The 19,290-nt window shown below is 43.4% G+C and overlaps 1 protein-coding gene across 1 annotated transcript; it reads left to right on the top strand.

Annotated features, from left to right (window-relative positions):
* SUB1 (SUB1 regulator of transcription) lies at positions 1 to 9,279 on the top strand. The gene is made up of 5 exons (XM_035100396.3): positions 1 to 43; positions 2,016 to 2,088; positions 4,308 to 4,427; positions 7,268 to 7,376; positions 8,950 to 9,279. Exons 2-5 carry the CDS (start codon positions 2,017 to 2,019, stop codon positions 9,027 to 9,029), a joined length of 381 nt encoding a protein of 126 aa, XP_034956287.1. The 5' UTR covers positions 1 to 43; position 2,016; the 3' UTR covers positions 9,030 to 9,279.
* The last annotated feature ends 10,011 nt before the right edge of the window (positions 9,280 to 19,290 follow it).

Genomic DNA, 19,290 nt, shown 5'->3' with positions numbered 1-19,290 from the left:
GCCGAGAGGAAGGCAATTTAGAGCAGCGGGCGCTGAGTAGAACGTGAGTGCTGCTTTTTCCGTTACTACCCTCGCGCGCTCCCCATCCCTCCTCTCGTGGCTCTTTCTGCGGGGGGGCGGGGGTCACGTTCGAATGGAACTCTCGGCCCTCGCTGTCGCCTGCGCGCGCGGCGCGGCGGTTGGAGCCGCCATGTTGGGCTCCTCGGGACCCGAGTCCCTGAAATGAGCGGCGGCGGCGACGCTTTCCCCAAAGAAGCGAGGGAGCAATGGGGCAAATAACGGCTCCCTATCGGTGCGGGTCGTGTTCGGACTCGGCATTCCCTAATTCTAAAGGGGTGGGGGAAAACATAAGGGAGGAGGCGGCGGCGCAGCAGCAGCCCAGAGGCTGCCATGTTGGGGAAGGGAGGGGGCAGAGAAAGCATCCGAGGGAGGGAGAAAATGGCGGCTGGGAACCGCCCCCCATCTCTACTTGGCCTGGGGGGGATTCCCACCTCACTGTGTTGGCCCAAGTTCCCCTCCCCCCCCAACTTCATTTACACGGCTGTCTTAAAGGCGCCGTCTCTGGTCCTCCATCCTGTCGTGTCTTCGTGGTCTCGTCGGTCTTTCTCCCCGTCTTCATCTTGGCTGGTTACGGGTCCTCGGTCGGCAGAGCACGATACGGCCGTGGGTTCGAGCCTCACGCTGGGCAAATGGGTTACTGCATTGCAGGGGGTTGGACTAGATGACCCTCGGGTTCCCTTGCGACCAAACGGTTCTCCGATTTTCTGGCAACCTGCTCTCCTCCCGCATTTCCTCCCCATGGGACCTCGTGCTGCACTTTCTCTCTCCATTGGCTCAAATGAAGGACCCCCCCCCCCAGAACAAAACCATGGCGCCTTCTAGGATACCGTGGCCCCAACAGTAACATGCTCTCTGCATTTTGAGTGACCCGCCATTTGCTTTTTCCTGTGAACCTTATTTTCTTAGACTGTACAGCTTTAGATTACGTACCATTTCATCATAAAGCTTTTGAATAAAAAATGTCCACTATTTTGTGAAAAAAAATAGTGAACATAATGTGAAAAAAGCGGACTGTCCGCTCAAATAGTGGACACATGGCAAACTCAGAAGAGGGTCAAGACTGAAAAAAGCAACTAGTATTCTTGGGAGGGGGAAAATGCAGAGCATAGTGTTACCACCAATGTCTGGGATAGCACAGCCCTAAAGAAATCTGCACACCTATGTTGCACCACTACCCATGGGCCAACTGCAACTCCTCCCTGACTACTTCAATCTTCCTGGAGAAAATAAAAATCCCCATATTTGTGGCCTCCTCAGTTTCTTTGTGGGAACATCTGAGGTCCACCCACATGATGACAGAATGTGTAAGTACCACGCCTGTGTTACACCTCGTCTTTCTGGATTCAGAGGCATGTGCTACAGCAGGCAACCCCAAACTGCGGCCCTCCAGATGTTTTGGCCTACAAATCCCATGATTCCTAGCTAACAGGACCAGTGGTTGGGGAAGATGGGAATTGTAGTCTAAAACATCTGGATCCCTACTGTTCCTCCATGCTCTCTGCCTTTGCTCTAACAGAATAATTTCAGCTCTATCAGACTGTAACAATGCTTCAAACAACAGTTGGATAGGATTGTAATGTGTTAGTAGTATTGATTTAAGATAAGAGTAACATCCTATATGGGTCTCATTCACTGTCTCATAAGCAAATAGTACATCAGATAACCCTATTTAAAATCAAAGCTACCTTACAACCAAGCATTTTGTGTTTCTCTCCATAGTCACTTATGTATCCCTACTGCCACTTTCCCCTAATGGTAAGCCCAATGCCAATATGTGGCTTGTATCCCAAATCTTAAATATTACTTTGAAGCCCATTTTATTTCTGTGGAACTTCCAAGCAGTTGTGCGTGAAATGACAATGATGGAGGAGATTGCTTGATGTGAGGGGATGTGAAATAGTAACAATCACTTAGTGTAGGAAGCTTTTAAAAAAATACATTTTTTTCCTTCCTAGAATGCCGAAATCAAAAGAACTTGTGTCTTCAAGCTCATCTGCCAGTGATTCGGACAGTGAAGTTGACAAAAAGGTGATTCTCTCTCCCTTTCTCTCTATACACACAATATTGAGCAAGAATAAGATAGTGGCATAAGCCACCCAGAAACTAATTTTGGAGTTTATGCTTTCCACTAATACAAATAAGTGCATAAATGACTGAGACTTGCATGTATGCCTAAAAAAGCCATAACGGTATAAAATAAATAGATCTTCAGGGGAGCCAATTATCCAATCTACTTCCCTTGTTCTTAAAAAGATAATTAAAATGCACTTCTCTTTAATTGAGTCAGTCTTTTGGGGGCATACTTGTGCTACTGAAGATTTTTTTATTTCATTTTTAAGTTATAGAATATTTGGATCAGAACTTGTTCATTTTTTATTTTTTGTTCTGTTTGTATTTTTTAAATACATCAACCTATTATAAGGCAATGACCCTTTTATACCTTTCATTTCAAGTATACCCACAATTCTGGGCACATTTCTTTTTCAAGTTCCACTTATACTGGTATTTAGGACCTAGTTAGGCATGTAGAAGATTGCAGAGCTCTCTTGTAGCTGAATGCTTTTTTTTAGCAAGCGTAGTCAGTAAAGTGGGGGGATGAATCTCTGAGGGAATTTTTTTTGGTACTTAGGGGTTAAGTACTAGTCCAGTTGCAGTTTCTCACAATGTTGACATATAGTTACTTCACATTTTACCACATTTAACTTTACCATCCACATATTTACCAATCTCTGGTGCTTTACCCACTTGCCGTGAGGGGGCATACAGAAGCATAACGTATAGAAGTGTTTACCACAAAATCTTGGAAATGATGGATCCCTCTAGCTTGCAGATAAATGTTCTGAACAGCAAACTGTTAACCTTAATGTGCTTAATAAAATGTTCAAATGAGCAACATCTAGCTTGGTCCTGAAATGTCATCTCTGAGCAGGATTCCATCACGCCCATGGCCTGATTATTCTCTGAGCTACTTGGCTGTACTTGGAGAATTTCACAACGGTGTTTTTGTTGAACTAGTAGAATGTAAGGCACCAGGCTATGCATTCAAAGCCCCTGGCTCCGCCCCAGGCCACAAAATTTTGCAAATAGATGAATTTGGCTTTTCATCTAAATATTTTTAAGCAATTCCCTATGTACCTGTAACTAACATTCTTTGGTTAGTGGCCCTTTTGGGGGGCCTTTAGGTATTCAGGATTGGCAGCATAGATCAGGTCGGGGTCAAAATAGTTTGGGGAGCCTTTGAGCACAAATGAATTGGGATCTTGGTTTGGCCTTTCTCACAGAAGATCAGACAGAAAGGGCAACATTTTTGAGCTGTGGTTTCAAGTGCTGTTAAGTCTGGTATTGCCAGCCCCCAGTCTTTTATACATTATGTTGTAGAAAGTTGCATACATTATTTTGCAACATTATTTTGCATCTCTTTGATCCAGTTAATCTTAAGGGAGTTTACATTTTCATTTGTATGTTGATATCCTAGCTGCTGGTACAACCAACACTTCTATTGAGGGGAAGTGCCTATTATTTACCAACACAGTTTGCCGAACATTAAGGGAATTCTGGTGGCAATGGAAAGCCCAAGTTACCGTATCTAGAGTGAAATACTGGAGTAAACAAACTGAGGAAGTTCCTCAATACAAAGCAAAGGCAGTTGACCCCATTCATGACTGTTCTGAGAGTTTGCTGCAGTTTCACATTGATTTTATCAGGCCTTCTGGACACGCAACTTTAATGTTATATTTGAAGTATGCAGTGATGTAAATAAGGCTTCTTTTACCTTTTAAGGCCTGCATCGAACCTTGATAGAAAAAGGTTTAGTTTTCCACAATGAGAAAAATGTAGCTTTTACTTACTAAAATTGTTCCTTGTATGTATTGTGCCTTCCCTGTGAACATGGGTACTTTTTTGTTAAATGGTTTTCTGGGGCTTTCTCTGATCAAATATTGAGTACCGTATATTCTGGCGTATAAGACGACTGGGCGCATAAGACGACCCCCAACTTTTCCAGTTAAAATATAGAGTTTGGGATATACGCGACGTATAAGAGATACGACCCGGCGTATAAGACGACCCCCGACTTTTGAGAATATTTTCCTGGGTTAAAAAGTAGTCTTATACGCAGGAATATACTGTACATTTGAACACTCTTCCTACGTTGTTGTGAGGGAGGGAGGAGAGACATATTGGTGTAAACTTGAAACTACTGCTTCTCCAGTAGGTTCTTAATCCACTTTGATTTTTTAAATGTCAAGGTGAAAAGGAAAAAACAAGCAGTGCCTGAAAAGCCCGTGAAGAAACAGAAGACTGGTGAAAGCTCCAAAGGTGCTGCCTCCTCCAAGCAAAGTAGCAACAGAGATGAGAATATGTTTCAGGTAACTGATGGCTCTTTGAGTAGTTGGTGGGATCCCCAGTTCTTGTGTTGTGGGTTGTACTTGAATTTTACAAAGTGGAAGACCTGTCGTCATCAGGAAAATAAATAAAGCTAGTGTTCTGTTTTCATAACTTTGCAAGATTGGAATCCTTAATACGACAGTGAGCTAAACGCATTTACAAGCATCTAGAACACAAGCACTGGCAAACAGATTTAGTTGCAGCTTTCCTAAACTGCTATGTTTGTTTGTTTGTTTGTTTATTATATTTGTATACTGACCTTCATCCAAAGAAAAGCTATATGGACTCAGAAGCTTTATGTTCTTGCAGAAACAGTTTCCCCATTACTAGTTAACGCAAGTAACACAAAGGGAGTAGTGTGAAGTAGGAGAGCTGGAGAAGTAAAATTGATTTTGTTTAGGATCAGTAAGTAGTGGGTAGGAAGGAAGTTCAGGAAGGAAGCTGAACTTCTCCAAGCAACAGTATTTTCCTATCTGTGGTGTTCTTAATTAAAGATAAGCAGTTTAGAAAGCTTGATTTTGTAATTAACAATTTAATTATCCATTCTTGTACTACTGTGGACAGCTAACTGGTAAGCAGTATCATGGTTAAGAGCATGAGCTAGGAACTTTTTGCTTCATATTACAGTACAACTAGCAACTTGTTGGGTGACCTTAAGCAAATTACTGTTATACGGTAATAACATTTTGCATGGAGTTTTTTCCCCATTGGTTCTCCTGTTTACTCTGAGAGTGGAAAGTAATTGAAGTGTCTGGAGGTGCTGGTGAAAATGGCAAATAGGGAGCAGAGACTGGGGGGGGGGGCGGTTAGAGAAGTGGAGGTAGTGGGCTAGGTGTAGGAAATTTTGCCTATGGGCAGGAACTGTGTGTTTCAAAGTCCTGTGGTCATGAGCCATTTGCATGGGATTGGGATGTTGCTGCATGCAGAAAAGGGAAGATTATAACAAGTGAGGAGGCCTGAGCTAGTGGAACTTACAGTTGGGTATGTTGAAACTCTTAAGCAACTCTTAATCACATAGGAGTCAACATTTAAAAACATTTCAGATGTTACTCCTCACATTGCAAAATTATACTAAGATTATACTATTGATAGCCAAGGCACATCCAAGATGTTCTTGACATCTTCAGTGGTAGAGATTTTTGTAATTCTTTGAAATACAGTGGTACCTCGGGTTAAGAACTTATTTCGTTCTGGAGGTCCGTTCTTAACCTGAAACTTCTTAACCTGAGGTACCACTTTAGCTAATGGGGCCTCCTGCTGCTTCCGCGCCACCGCCACACGATTTCTGTTCTCATCCTGAGCAAAGTTCTTAACCCGAGGTACTATTTTTGGGTTAGGGGAGTCTGTAACCCGAAGCGTCTGTAACCCGAGGTACCACTGTACAACAGATACAGAAGCTATTCAATCCTGCAAATATGTGTGGCATTTTGGGGGGTCTTCAGACAGTTTAGTAATTTTAGAATTATAAAAAGGTGCTTTTGCATCTCGGTGCACTTAGTGTAATATCCTTGACCAAAACTGTTGCATCATTATCCACCATATTTTTTTAAATATGGTTCACTGTAATTCTTTTTGAGCTAGGCTTCTGAGAGTATCAGCTGCTATCAATTTTTCTAACTAGCATCCTGCAGACTGCAGTTTCCTGCTTTAATGCTTCCAGAATGTTTTTTTCTCTTGATGGTGCAACCTGAACACTAATCTTGAAATTGCTTGCGTATGGGTTTGGTCCCCTAAACTAAATATGGGCCTCTAGTTGGAGCCTAGCACATTTTCATTGTACAGTCGTACCTCGTTTTGAGTCCGCCTCATTTAGGGTCCATTTCGTCGAACGTCCACGGCAAACCTGGAAGTACCGGAACGGGTTACTTCCGGGTTTGTCGCACACACAGAAGCACTAAATCGTGCATGTGCAGCTAGGATTTCGTCGAGCGTCCGGGGCTCCAGAACGGATCCCGGACGCAAAAGGAAGTACAACTGTACTTTGTTTACAAGAGCACATTCTAATAATGTAATGTATATGTTTTTCCTTTTTTCATACCTTGCTGTTCTTGGTGAAATGGAAATCAACTTGGTTGCCTTTCATTTAAGGTTACTTTCAGATGCTAATCATAATCTCAGTCTATATGCATGAGTTTGAAGACCAGAATTTACTGAACTCGTGCGTACAGTCATACCTCGACATCCGAACGACTCGACTTACGAAGGTTTCGACTTCCGAAGTCAACAACCCCAGAAGTCTTTTTGATGTGCCTGTGCAGAAGCAGTCCGCACGGTCGGCGCATGCGCAGAAGCGCAAGATCGCGCTTCACGCATGCGCAGAACGGGCGCTTCGACTACCGAAGACTTCGACTTATGAAGACGGCCGCGGAACGGATCGTCTTCGTAAGTCGAGGTACCACTGTATCTACCCTACTTCTGAATTTGAATGTGAATTCATATTTCTGAAAGCCCAAGGCTAGGATGATGATTCTGTCCTCATTAGTCAAGGGCTGAAGGTGACTGAGTAGATTCCTCTTGGGGTTTTTTATATTCCTTGACAATATTTCTATAAAAAAGCACGCTTCTGAGAAAAAGGAAATAAATCAGTTTGGTTTAGAAATACCGGTAACTTCTGCAGGAAGATTTGGCTTCTCCTGTCTCTTCGAGCTATCATTGTTTGTTAGTTGTAAGAGATTTCAATGAGAAGAAACACTTGATCCCATAAACTATAAAATAAAATCTAGTCTTACTTTGTATCATTCACAAGACCTTAATAGTGCTTGAAGAGCTGTATCACATGTGTTTGGTGAAATAATGATTTAGTTCTCTAATTTGTTGGCAGATTGGTAAAATGAGATATGTCAGTGTTCGTGATTTTAAAGGTAAAGTCCTAATTGATATTAGAGAATACTGGATGGATCAAGAAGGTGAAATGAAACCTGGCAGAAAAGGTAATTATTATGTTGTCTGCATGGTGACTGCAGTTTTTGATAATAGGTTATGCACTATAATGGGTTCTTGGGCCTCATACCTAAACATCTAAGTCAGGGTAACTAGGTGTAATATTAATATTATTAATAATATTATTTATACCCTGTCCATCTGGTTGGGTTTCCCCAGCCACCCTGGGCGGCTCCCAACAGAATAATAAAGGATTGGGAGGTACAGTCCATTCTTCCACATTATCAATACTACTTAGATATACCAGACATGACATAGCAAGACACATCTACCAAAATTCCCTGTTCTACACAGCTACTAAAGGCATACAGATTCTGTCCTTTTTCACATTCAGTCACACTACATTTAACTAGTTTGTGTGAAGTGGCCAATCTGAACACAACTAAACATTCCTTTGTTTTCCTGCTCTTGGTTTGCCTACCCTCAAAGTAGATATAGACAGGTTGGACATAGATGTATTTGGAGGTTGCTGTTTCTCTGGCCCCAGCAGTTCATTCAGGTTTGTTAGATTATTAGTTTAGGAATCTAACTAAGATCACCACCTGCCTCTCATTTTGCACACATTCCCTTCCATCCCCACCCATTGAGGTTTGGCATTGCATATAACTCGAAGTTCTCAAAGTGAATTTTGAGCTGCATTCAGTTTTGTTTTGTTTTGTTTTGATCCTGTTGACAGAAATCCTAGGTGATGCTAGGCCTGAGCAGGTGAGGCAGGAAAGAACAGGAAAGAACATAATGCAGTCTTGTAGATCTTTAAACTGTCTGTGCAATACGTTCAGCTGATCTGTGCTCTAGCTAGGCCTACTAAAATACAAAAAGAAATACATGATTCTGATCATAGAATGCAAATAAATGGGTAGGCTGACTTGCGTAGTCTGTCCTGTATGCCCTTCCTGGTCATACTGTTTGCACACATACGGTTTCCATTCAAAAAGCAGGAAACAAGTAGGTCAAAAGGAGACAAAGTTCCTTGAATAACTACAGCCATTTGTTTGGATTGTGCTGTCAGTGCTGGTCCTACTAATCTTTCAGTCTGTTGTTTGGATGGTACAGTACTTGTGTGCTGAATCAGCATGTCAGAACCCCTCCAGCTTTTAAGGCCTTTGAGGCTTAGGTATGTATTCTGTGGCTTTTAATATCTAGGCACTCTTAAACTGGGCTGAGAAACTGCAAGTAACATTTTGATGAGTGTTTGAAGTCTTAACTACAACAAGCTCGCTGTGTATAATGTTATAAGTGAGCCATGTCAAGTGTGACTTCCAGGTAACTTGTTTCTCTGGTCTTGAGTAAATACTTGGCTTGGTAGAATTCCTGAAGAGGGATTATCTACTTTGTACTGCATAAATTTTGGCTTGGATCATAGAGGCACTGATTGCCCCTGACCCCCCAACTTTTCTGAGATCCTACCTTTCAAGTTTCTTGTCCTCAAATCTGCATTTTTTAAATACAAAAGTTGAGGTTCTCTTGAAGCATCTCTGCATTGTGAATTGTGCAGTTGTGTGTGTTTATAGCATAAGTGTGAATCTATAATAACCTCCAAGGATTTGTTTTGGTTTACTTTAGGTATCTCTCTAAATCCAGAACAGTGGAGCCAGTTGAAGGAACAGATTACTGATATTGATGAAGCAGTAAGAAAACTGTAAAGATGAGCCATGCAGAAACTCTACTGTTATAGGTTTAAGTAGTCTTTTTACATTGGCATTCATTTTCTAAACTATTTGTTTTCCAAGCTATTGTATATTTGGATTGCAAAACAATTTGTAAGGAGCGCTTTTTTAATGTGCATTAAAAGTGTATTCTGGGTGAAGTTACAAATGTGTATACTTTTATTAAACAGGTGTTATGTTCTCTCATCATGATGTAAAATAAAACACATTCACTTAATACTCGTAAGTTCCAGTTGTCAGTGGCCTTCTTGTCTGAAATATTCTAACATGAGGGCGATTCCTTAACAAGAAACAAAAGTAACCCACTGTAGGCTTAAACTTTTTTGAGTTTACTTTCCAAGTTAATTTAATCTACTGTGTTGCTTTGAAGATACAATCTTCAAAATACTTCTAGTGTATTTTAGGAATTCGGCCCATGTTTCCAGAAATCAGTTTTCTTTTGCAGTGGTCTGGCTATTCACACTTGTTCTTTAGTTTCTCTGTAGCAGTGGTGTACCCTATCTTTTGTGGCCATGGTAAAACTGTCAGTTTGTATTTATTTTAACATGAGGCAATGCAGAATTTAACTTCGTTTGTTTTTCCATGCGCTCCCTGTGGAGAGGACTAGTTTAAGCAATGGCTAGATGGCCCTTTATCATGGATGCTTTAGTTAAGCTTTCTGCATTGCTGGGGGTTGAACTAGATGACCCTCAGGGTACCTTCCAACTCTACAATTTTGTGATTCTGTATTAACACAGAAATGCTATATTTTCTTCTGTGCCATTAGTATGTGGCTGCAGTGTTAGAAACTCAAGATATAAAAGCTAGGTGCTAAATGGCTCCTGAAACCAAGGCTTCAGTTGCCAAAACAGAGTGTCTAGTAGTCATTTGGGGGCAAAACAGTTCCAAAGTCTTAGTCAATCATTCGAAAAAAATATCAGGCAATTATCAGTAGTACCATGGGTGGCACTGTGATCTAAACCGCGAAGTCTTGGGCTTGCCGATCAGATGGTTGGCGGTTTGAATCTGCACAACAGGGTGAGCACCTGTCACTGTCCCAGCTCCTGTCAACCTAGCAGTTCAAAAGCACGCCAGTGCAAATACATAAATAGGTACCGCTGCAGCAGGAAGGTAAATGGCATTTCCGTGCGTTGCTCTGGTTTCCATCACGGTGTTCCGTTGCGCCAGAAGCAGTTTAGTCATGCTGGCCACATGACCCGGAAAGCTGTCTGTGGACAAACGCCAGCTCCTTTGGCCTCAAGCGAGATGAGCAGCACACCGTATGGTCACCTTTGACAAGACTTTTAAAAACATGTTGATGAGCTGAATACTGTTCTATACAGGAAAAACCAGTTCCTGGCATTCTGTCATGCCCTAGGGCAGGCATCCCCAAACTTGGCCCTCCAGATGTTTTGGGACTACAATTCCCATCATCCCTGAACACTGGTCCTGTTAGCTAGGGATGATGGGAGTTCTAGTCCCAAAACATCTGGAGGGCCAAGTTTGGGGATGTCTGGCTGAGATCAACAGAAAGAGCTAACCTGTCCCAATATAGCTAACCTGCCCCAGTTTTTTTCTTTTAATACATTCATTTTCTGTGGTAGATCGCTCCTTTAGGAGAGAATAAAGTGCCACACTTGGGGAGAAGCTAGATAGTGGTAAGGTCTTCCACAAACACAACTGGATGGCATTTATTTATTTATTTTTAGGGAGGGGGGCAGCCCTGCAATTTTACCATATCGCTCAGTCACAAAGCTCACATGTGCATATTTAAATGTTTCTATTTATTAAGGGTTTGAAAGGAGGCTTTAGAGTGGGAAATTCCTGAAGTCTTTGACAACGGGGCTAAACTGACAAAATTGATCCAAGGTTTCATGGGCAAAATTTCATTCCACATATAGCACAATATCTTTCGGCATGCATAGCAGAGGCTGCACTGAGGCAGCAGTCCTATGATTGCCACCAAACACATCTTATTAAATTCAGTGCAGCTCTCTTGCAAGCCTTTACACACACAGTTGGGCTATCAATTGTGTGAGACTTGTGAGAATGTATTTAGTTTGTGTAATTTATAAAGATTAAGATTTTCAGTACAGAACTTTGATTTGCAGTTTCGTATATGCCAACAGCTGGAGCTCATCATGGCAGCTTTCACAGCGAGCTCAACTGGTGCCCAACTTGCTTATCATGCGCCAGCCTTTTCCCCCAAACCCAGGACAGGGCCTGTCTCCGCTGGTGGCTGCCAACACATGCTTTCTCTCTGTTGCTGCTTTGGTGGTGGCAACATTGCCACTAACTTCCCTCCACTCAGGGCCCAGACACTTGAATAGGAGCCAAGGTAACATCTTAAGCGTAATGCAGTGCTTTCGCCCATAGATCTATGGAATTGGCAAGCTTTATAGTTTTACCGAGTGCTTTCTTTCAGGGGGTAGTCAAGGGTACGCAGTACCGGCACCTCTTTTTTTGTTTTATTTTTAAAAAGAGTGGCGCTTACTGTAACAACCTCATGGTGAGTATCGGCACCTCTTTGTCTAGAAAAAAAGCACTGGTCCTACCTGGACTTTAGCTCTATAAATTGGTAAATTTCATAGATCTGTGGGCTGGGACATGACATTTTAGAAATGAAAAAGGAAAGGAAATACATGTTTAGCCTAATTATTTTCCTCATTTGGTGACTGCTAATCTGGCAAAGAAACTTGAAAGCCTCATGATTGCTCCATTTGCTTGCCAGAGCAGCCAGCCATATAGGGCAGGGTCAGCAAACTTTTTCAGCCGGGGGCCGGTCCACTGTCCCTCAGACCTTGTGGGGGGCCGGACTATATTTTGAAAAAAATATGAACGAATTCCTAAGCCCCACAAATAACCCAGAGATGCATTTTAAATAAAAGGACACATTCTACTCATGTAAAAACATGCTGATTCCATGGGCCGGATTTAGAAGGCGATTGGGCCGCATCCGGCCCCTGGCCCTTAGTTTGGGAACCCCTGATATAGGGACTATCGGTGACCCTGCTGCTCCAAGCTAATGGCATCCTATTCTGAAAAAAGTTCTGGAGCTGTGCTTCCCTGCATTCCTTTTGCAGCTTTAGTAAGTTTCATTGGGTACAGCTTCTGTCATATCCCTACAGTAACAACAGTGATACATGCAGCATCGGAATAATCTCTGAACTGAGGACTCCAGGTGACTTATCTGTGTGACATTTCTGTGCTTTTTTGTTCTTGGTTACTTGTCTTATGTTCATCACTTCTCAAACGAGGTACCGGTAGGTGGCTTTAGAGGGGTGTAAATTACCAGGCTGGCCACTAGATGGTAGACTTGCTCTTCACACTAATTCTTAATGTAGCAGCAATTGTGGAACACAACTAAGCTCCATGTTCCTTAGTGAAAGCCCGTCCTAAATTTCCTGGCCCTTGTCCCTCCACCTTTTTAAAAGAACTGTGTAGTGATGCTGAAGCACAGTTTTGTAAGGGGAATTACCTAAAATTTGGCACTATTTCAGTTCTGGTTTAGTGGGACACATGATGATGCTTGGAGAGGAAGGGTGGTGGGGGCAGGAAAATCTCACCATCTTTTTATCTTAGCCATGCTGGCTCCAGGATTTGGGCATGACATATTCATTCTGCCTCCTGGAAGAGACATGGCACGCAAAGAGAATCCTTTCACATGGCTCCTGGCCGCTGAGTTCATTGTGTAATGAGAATGATGGCATTGTTTGGATGCTTTGCTAGTTTAGGTGCTTAGTAAAACATGATCTGGAGATGATCCTGAACAAAATGGCAAATGTTATTCAATATAAATTGAATAAAAGATGATAATATTAATATGCAGCAATGTGCAAGGACTTTTGGTTGCACAACTGAACTCCCCCCCCCAAAAAAAACATGTTTTTGGTTTCCCCCAACCTTCAGGAGCAGATTTATTTTGGGGTGCAGGGGGTTTGTGCAAGGAGAGAGAAAAAGTTCCATTCCACAAGCAGAAATCCTTGTGCCAGTGGAAGTTGGCTATTGCCCCATGTCTGTTCAGCTCAGAACTTACATCACCTCTATTGAAAAGAATCAATTCTGCCAGAAATGATTGACCCTCTCCAACATAGCCTCTACAATGGAGAATTATTCTTGTTCCCTTAATTATGTTCCTAAGGCAATGTTCTGAGTGTAGTCAGAAATGTTTTGAAATTATATATAATGATTAAGCTTTCTTTCCTTGCAGCTTAGGTGGAGATTAGAGGGTCATAAGGTTAAACATATGGAATGGATTGCGGTAATATTAAAGTGCATAGCTTTGCTGAAGGGCACAGAGTAAGAATACTGAGACTGTTAGTGATGGGAAAGTAAAATAATTTCCCCCACTTTGATTTGGGTATGGCTGAATATTATCAGGGTCAACGTTTCCAATGACTTGTTTCCTGAACCTGATTAGTTGTAACTTCTGCTTAAAATCAACACAACAGCCTTAATGCATACAGGAACATAAGACGAACTATCCTGCTACAACACACCAGAAACCTATTTAAGCATCCTGCTTCTCACAGCAGCCAACCAAATGTCTCGGCCACAAGCCAAGGCAGATGGGAGCAAAACCTTCCCTAGGTGTTGTTTCCCAGCAGCTGATATTGAGAGACACACGTGCTGCCTCTGATCCCAGAAGTAGTATGTAACCATTGTGACCAGTAGCCTTATCTGCTATGAAATGTTTTAAAGCTGTTCAGTTGCTGTCCATCAACACTACATCTTGGTGGAATCAACACACACATAAAAAGTGTGGTGAAAATGCTTTTTTTAAGGAACGTTTTGAAAAAATACATTGCATTTTGCATAGCTCACTTTCGCCATCTAGTGTCACATTTGTATATTGCACTTTACAACCAACTTAAAACGTTGCAGCTGTATAGCTGAGTCCCTTGTTACAGCATGAGCCAGTAAATCTAGAATGGACCAAATTCAGTCTTGCAAAGTCGGCTGAATATTTCCAGCAGACCCCTTAATCGCTGGAATTTCTAAGAGGTGTATGTAAGAATTTCAAAAAGCATACCATGGATAAAATCAAATAAAATCAATCTTTGCCATTGCTGCTGCTGGAATTCCTGTTGTCCACCAACACATGTTAAATCTGCAAAGCAAATGTGAATGTCTCTGAACAGTTGAGGCACATTGTTACATGCACATAGGGCAGCTGCTGATGAGGAAGGGCCCCGATCGAAAGCATTGTGACCCACACATTCTTTCAATATGTGTGTGGGGTGTCAGTCATCCCCTCCTTGTGTTTCCCAAGCGTTTGCTAGATTACCCTTATTTGGGAATTAAATATGGAATGTGCAACAGCTTGAATGTGTAAGAATAAAAATTACCTGCCCTCAGAGGAGCCCAGTCCACATGTTTGTGCATGAGTCACTAAAGTAAGCATTCGTCCTGGTTGGAAAGAAAAGCTCAGAGCACTTACTCATGCAGAAATGCAATGGAAAACCTCCTGCAATGGCGGGCAAACTTGCTGGGTCCCTGCATCAGGAGTGACTGGGCGTTGATTGGAAGGAGGTGAGGCCAGAGCAGGGAATTATTCAGAGATGCAGCCAGTGGTTAATTCCACAGCATCTGCACTGCAGATGTGAGACGGAGTGATGCATTCTTAGCCAGCACAAAGCTGTGAAACAACAGCTTACCAGCAGCAAGTGCTAAGGCAGAATTACAAATCATGCAGAGTTGCATCCGACAGCCTCTTCAGCAGTAAGGGTGCTATAGGCCAGGCATCCCCAAACTTCGGCCTCCCAGATGTTTTGGACTACAATTCCCATCTTCCCCGACCACTGGTCCTGTTAGCTAGGGGTCATGGGAGTTGTAGGCCAAAACATCTGGAGGGCCGCAGTTATAGGCTTTTCTTCTTGCCCAAATAGTTGTCTTATAGAAGGCTATTTTATACCATGTCAGACAATTCATCCACCCAGTTAGTACAGTATTCTCTGCTCTGACTGGTTGCAGCTTCCCCAGCACTGGCGGAAGAAGAGGAGTGCGGGGGGAGTGCACCACCTCCGGCAGCGCGATCCCAGCAGGGTTCCATCGCGGTTGCCGCCTGCGCTGGGCGCCCCGCCCCCAGGACGTGCGCCAGCCCCGCCCCCGCCTGCTCACTGCCCCCCAGTGTCGGAACATGAAGCTCCACCAATGTTCCCCAGAGTCTCAGGGAAAGAAAGGTCTTTCACACACAAGAGAGGATCCAAAACAGCTGTATGAAAATTATATTTGCCATCACCTGCTGCTTGTTTGCTTTCAGATGGCGATACCGGAGACAGAACCAGTGTTCAACGGGCCCTGCTTTGATGATCCCCCATAACGTACCCCAACACAAAGTTTGGGGGATTTACTATGGTGTGTGCTGAATGTAACTGAATTGCTTCCAAGGACGGCCTGAGGCATATTAACATCCTAAATGTTGAAACATGTTTTCCTTGCATATAGAGGGGAATAATCCCAAGCAGCTGTTTTGCTAGCAAGCGCCGCTGACATCCCATTGCAAGAGCTTGTTGCCCCTGCAATGATTGCTCTGTTGAGAAATGTAATTATTTTTATTTTAAGGTTTCCAGACTGTGAAAGCTGATGCTATCTGAGCTGCTTTCTCTGTCATCAAGGGGTGAGCCTTCCAGCCTTCGACCTCCTGTTGTTAATACCACGAATTCTGTTTAAAAACAAAATAATCCACAAACTCAGCACAAGGGGCTATTTTGATATTTTGAAAACGAAATCCCCCTGCGCGGTCACTTGATTATTTTCCAGCCACCACTTTTTTTTCTTCCAAAGGATTGTTTTTTTTGTTTTTAGGCTTTCACTCTGGTGGCCAAAACCGTTGTTTGTTCATCTTCTGGCAGCCGCAGGTGCTATGCTGAATGCCTTGAAAATGACTGTAATTACTGAGCATTGTTTAAGTAAAATCAGATAAAATCCGCATTGGATCTAGGTTGTAGGATTATCTGCCAGATTTATTTCCCTTTTTGACCCAGGAACATGAATCATGTGAACTTGTTTCCTCAATCGCATCAGCATGCAATTATATATAATCTCCACGAAGAATTCCTGACGGGGTCCTGGGGTCTTCTGAGGGCTGGGAAAGCATTTGTGAAAGGTTTCTCGTGCCATTAGTGAATGAATTTCTCACTTGGATGGCTTAACTGTGAAGTCTCAGCAGACCCCAGTATTGTTTGTGATCCAGGAAATCATGCACCTTTTGGAGCATCTCGGCAAGTTGCGCGCCTGGTTGACGCTGTCTGCCTGTCTCTTGATTCCTATTTTTACCCAAGGTCAAAGGGGGTTTTCATCTGCGCCAATGGCTATGTTGACTTATGCTTTTCGCAGTGGGATATCTGAAGATTAGCCTCCAAATCTGGAGTCTCCCACTCAGAACAAGACAGCAGAGACCTGTAAGCCGGCGGAATATGGAACAAATCTCCTGACTGAACAGAGGGGAGGGGGAAAGCTGCCCTCTCAAAGTCTTTCTAACCTACCAAATGGGTGTTGAAGGAGAGGCATGTGGGGGCTGCATGGGGGACCAATAAAGCAAAAGGTGATAAGAAAGTTGGGGGAGCAGATCTCACTTGAGTGCAGATGTGGGGAGTGCATGGTCCTGCCAGATGGTGCTGGATTACAACTCCCATCAGGGGACAGGTCCCCCTTCACCTCAGAAAACGTGAGCTTTAGAGCAACAATTTTAAGGAGAACAGCCTGTGGGGATGATAAGTTAAATTTCGTCTGACAAAATATCTGGTTCTAAATAATTATTTCAGCTGTGCAATGTATTTCATTCTGCTTTATATATTTTATCTTTTGTAACAGCTTCAGCTAAACAAATAAATAATATTTATTGTATGTAATTCCCTTCGTCCTTGATCACTGACTATGCTGACTGGGGTCGATGGGAGCCTAAGAATGTCTGGGTTGCCACAGGTACCCCATTCCTGCTTTATAGTGTTTTTAAAATTTGAAATCCCGAATCATTCCCTGTTTCAGCCAGATCCAAAAACACCCACATTTCGGCATCCAGCCTCTTGTTTCCCACTGTGACCTTGTGTGAAAAGCCCACGAGGAAAGAGAGTTGTTTCCCAGCAGGGTGTCATGGCGTTGTCAGGAAAAGAATGTCCAGAGTGAGGAATTAACTTGTTATTTCCAAAGGTACACTTACAAGACAGGAAAAGGCATTTCTTTCAGGCCTTCTCCTGGGTGTGCACCCAATCAGGCAGTTCCATGCAACAAAGAGGCCCCACCCCCAACCTCGGCTTATGTCTATTTCCCACCCGAACTGCATGCAAGCAGGTGAAGACTATGCCTGCATGCAACCTGCTTCTGCTCCTCCTGCTTCAGTCCTCTTCTGGTCCTGGTCCTTGACTCTACCCTAGCCTGACATATTTCTCCTTCCTCTTGCACCTGTTCTTCACTTTCTAATCCTGCAGCTTCTCCTGCCTCTGAATCTTCTCTCCCAGCTGTTACAGGTTCCCCCAGTTCACTGAAGCCAGTCTCCAGCCCTACTTCTCCCAGTGTCCACTCATTAGAATCCAGCCACCCCTCCTCAGTGTCCAACCAGTTGCTGACACAGTGGGAATCAAGGGGCAAACTACCTATGGCTATTTAAACAAGGGATTTATTTCAAGTTCACATTAGCAGGGCTGGTGCATTACATTGCCTCTGATCCAGAGTGACTCTGCAGCTAGCACCTTCTTTGTGGTGGAGGTATCCCACTTTTCTGGCTGGCACCCTTCCTCCTCCTCTTCCTGATTACTAGCAGTTTCTGTGTCACCCCTCCTCCTCCTTAGTGCCGTGCTCTAAGGAAAGGCCAAGGGGGTCCTTCCTCAGAGTGATAGTTTCTGGAAGCAACAGTTGAAAGGAAAGCTGTTTAGCTGTAGTTGGGGGAGGGAAATAAGTTACTTTAACCCTGAGAAGAGCAGCCTGGCTCCAATTGCATATATAGCCCCAGCTGCAGCACACAACCTCATTTTGGCCTCAAAGATCTTCTGCCTTTTGCCTCCCCAACTCCGCATCTTTTGAGTTTGCAAGGCATGCTGCATTGGTGTGAACCACTTTGGGAATCAATCATTGCCTGAAAAGCCAGATAAAATGATTGCAGAACAAAGGAAAATAGACAAAGTTACTTGTTTGCAGTCCCTTCTCTCCATCTTAACATTTGAATTTTTGCTTGACTCAACGTATTGGAGGATGCTTCGCTTTTCCTTCCTTACTGGGAAATGCCTCCTCTAAGACTTAAGTTGACTCAGGAAGGTGGAATCATAGAAGCATAGAGTTGGAAGTAACCACAAGGGTCATCTAGTTCAACTCCCTGCAATGCAGGAATCTCAATTTAAGCATCCATGACAGATGGCCATCCAACCTCTGCTTAAAAACCTCCAAGGAAGGAGAGTCCACCACCTCCCCGGGGACTCCATTCCACTGTCAAACAGCTCTTAATGTCAGAAAGTTCTTCCTGATGTTTAGTCGGAATCTCCTTTCTTGTAGCTTGAAGCCATTGGTTTGGGTCTTACCCTCTGGAACAGGAGAAAACAATCTTGCTCCATCTTCCACGTGGAGCTAACATTTAGTGAAAAAAGATAAAGGGGAAGGGGCATCTGCCTTCCCAACAGGCATTCTTTGCATGATATGTTTGCAGCAGGCTGCCTTGTCATCTCTCATCCTGCACCTGCGTCTGCAACCTTCTCTTTGTTGTGGCTGTTCCTAAGTGCAGAGCAATTTCCAGTGTCCCCTAACAGAGATGCAATAGCCTGGGGGATTCTCCAGGTGCAGCTCAGCCCTGAAAAGCAATGCCGGCTGCCTGCATCCGAGCAGAACGTGGCTCACAGAGAAGGCAAGACTCTGCCAAAAATGCCATTACTATACGTTTTTAGTACCGTGGACTTCTTCCCCTGCCCCCTCGTCCGGACAAGCCGGCCCCAATTCCTTGATTGTTTTGGTTTCTGTGGCCTTTTGTCAAAAACAGATTTGCCAGGGAGACAAGGATATGTAACATGTTTATTACTACAGCATAAAAAGGGGCCAAACAGATGGAAAGCTGAATTCTGGCTACCGCAGACAATGCAACCTGGGAGACGATTGCTGAAACACAGCTAAAGACAGGATTGCTGTGAACTGTTCCAAATCCACTTGTTCTGGCCCATTATTCCGTCTGCTTGTGGAATCATCTTCTCTGGGTTTGTAGATGTTGGCAGGGCTGTGTCTTGCTACATTTCTCAGTAGTAGCAAGCAGAACGCTTCATTCCTCCACTGCAGAACG

The sequence above is a fragment of the Zootoca vivipara genome, chromosome 10, assembly GCF_965207765.1.
Source record: "Zootoca vivipara chromosome 10, rZooViv2.hap1.1, whole genome shotgun sequence".
NCBI lineage: Eukaryota > Metazoa > Chordata > Lepidosauria > Squamata > Lacertidae > Zootoca > Zootoca vivipara.
This window is presented reverse-complemented; position numbering and strand designations above follow the sequence as displayed.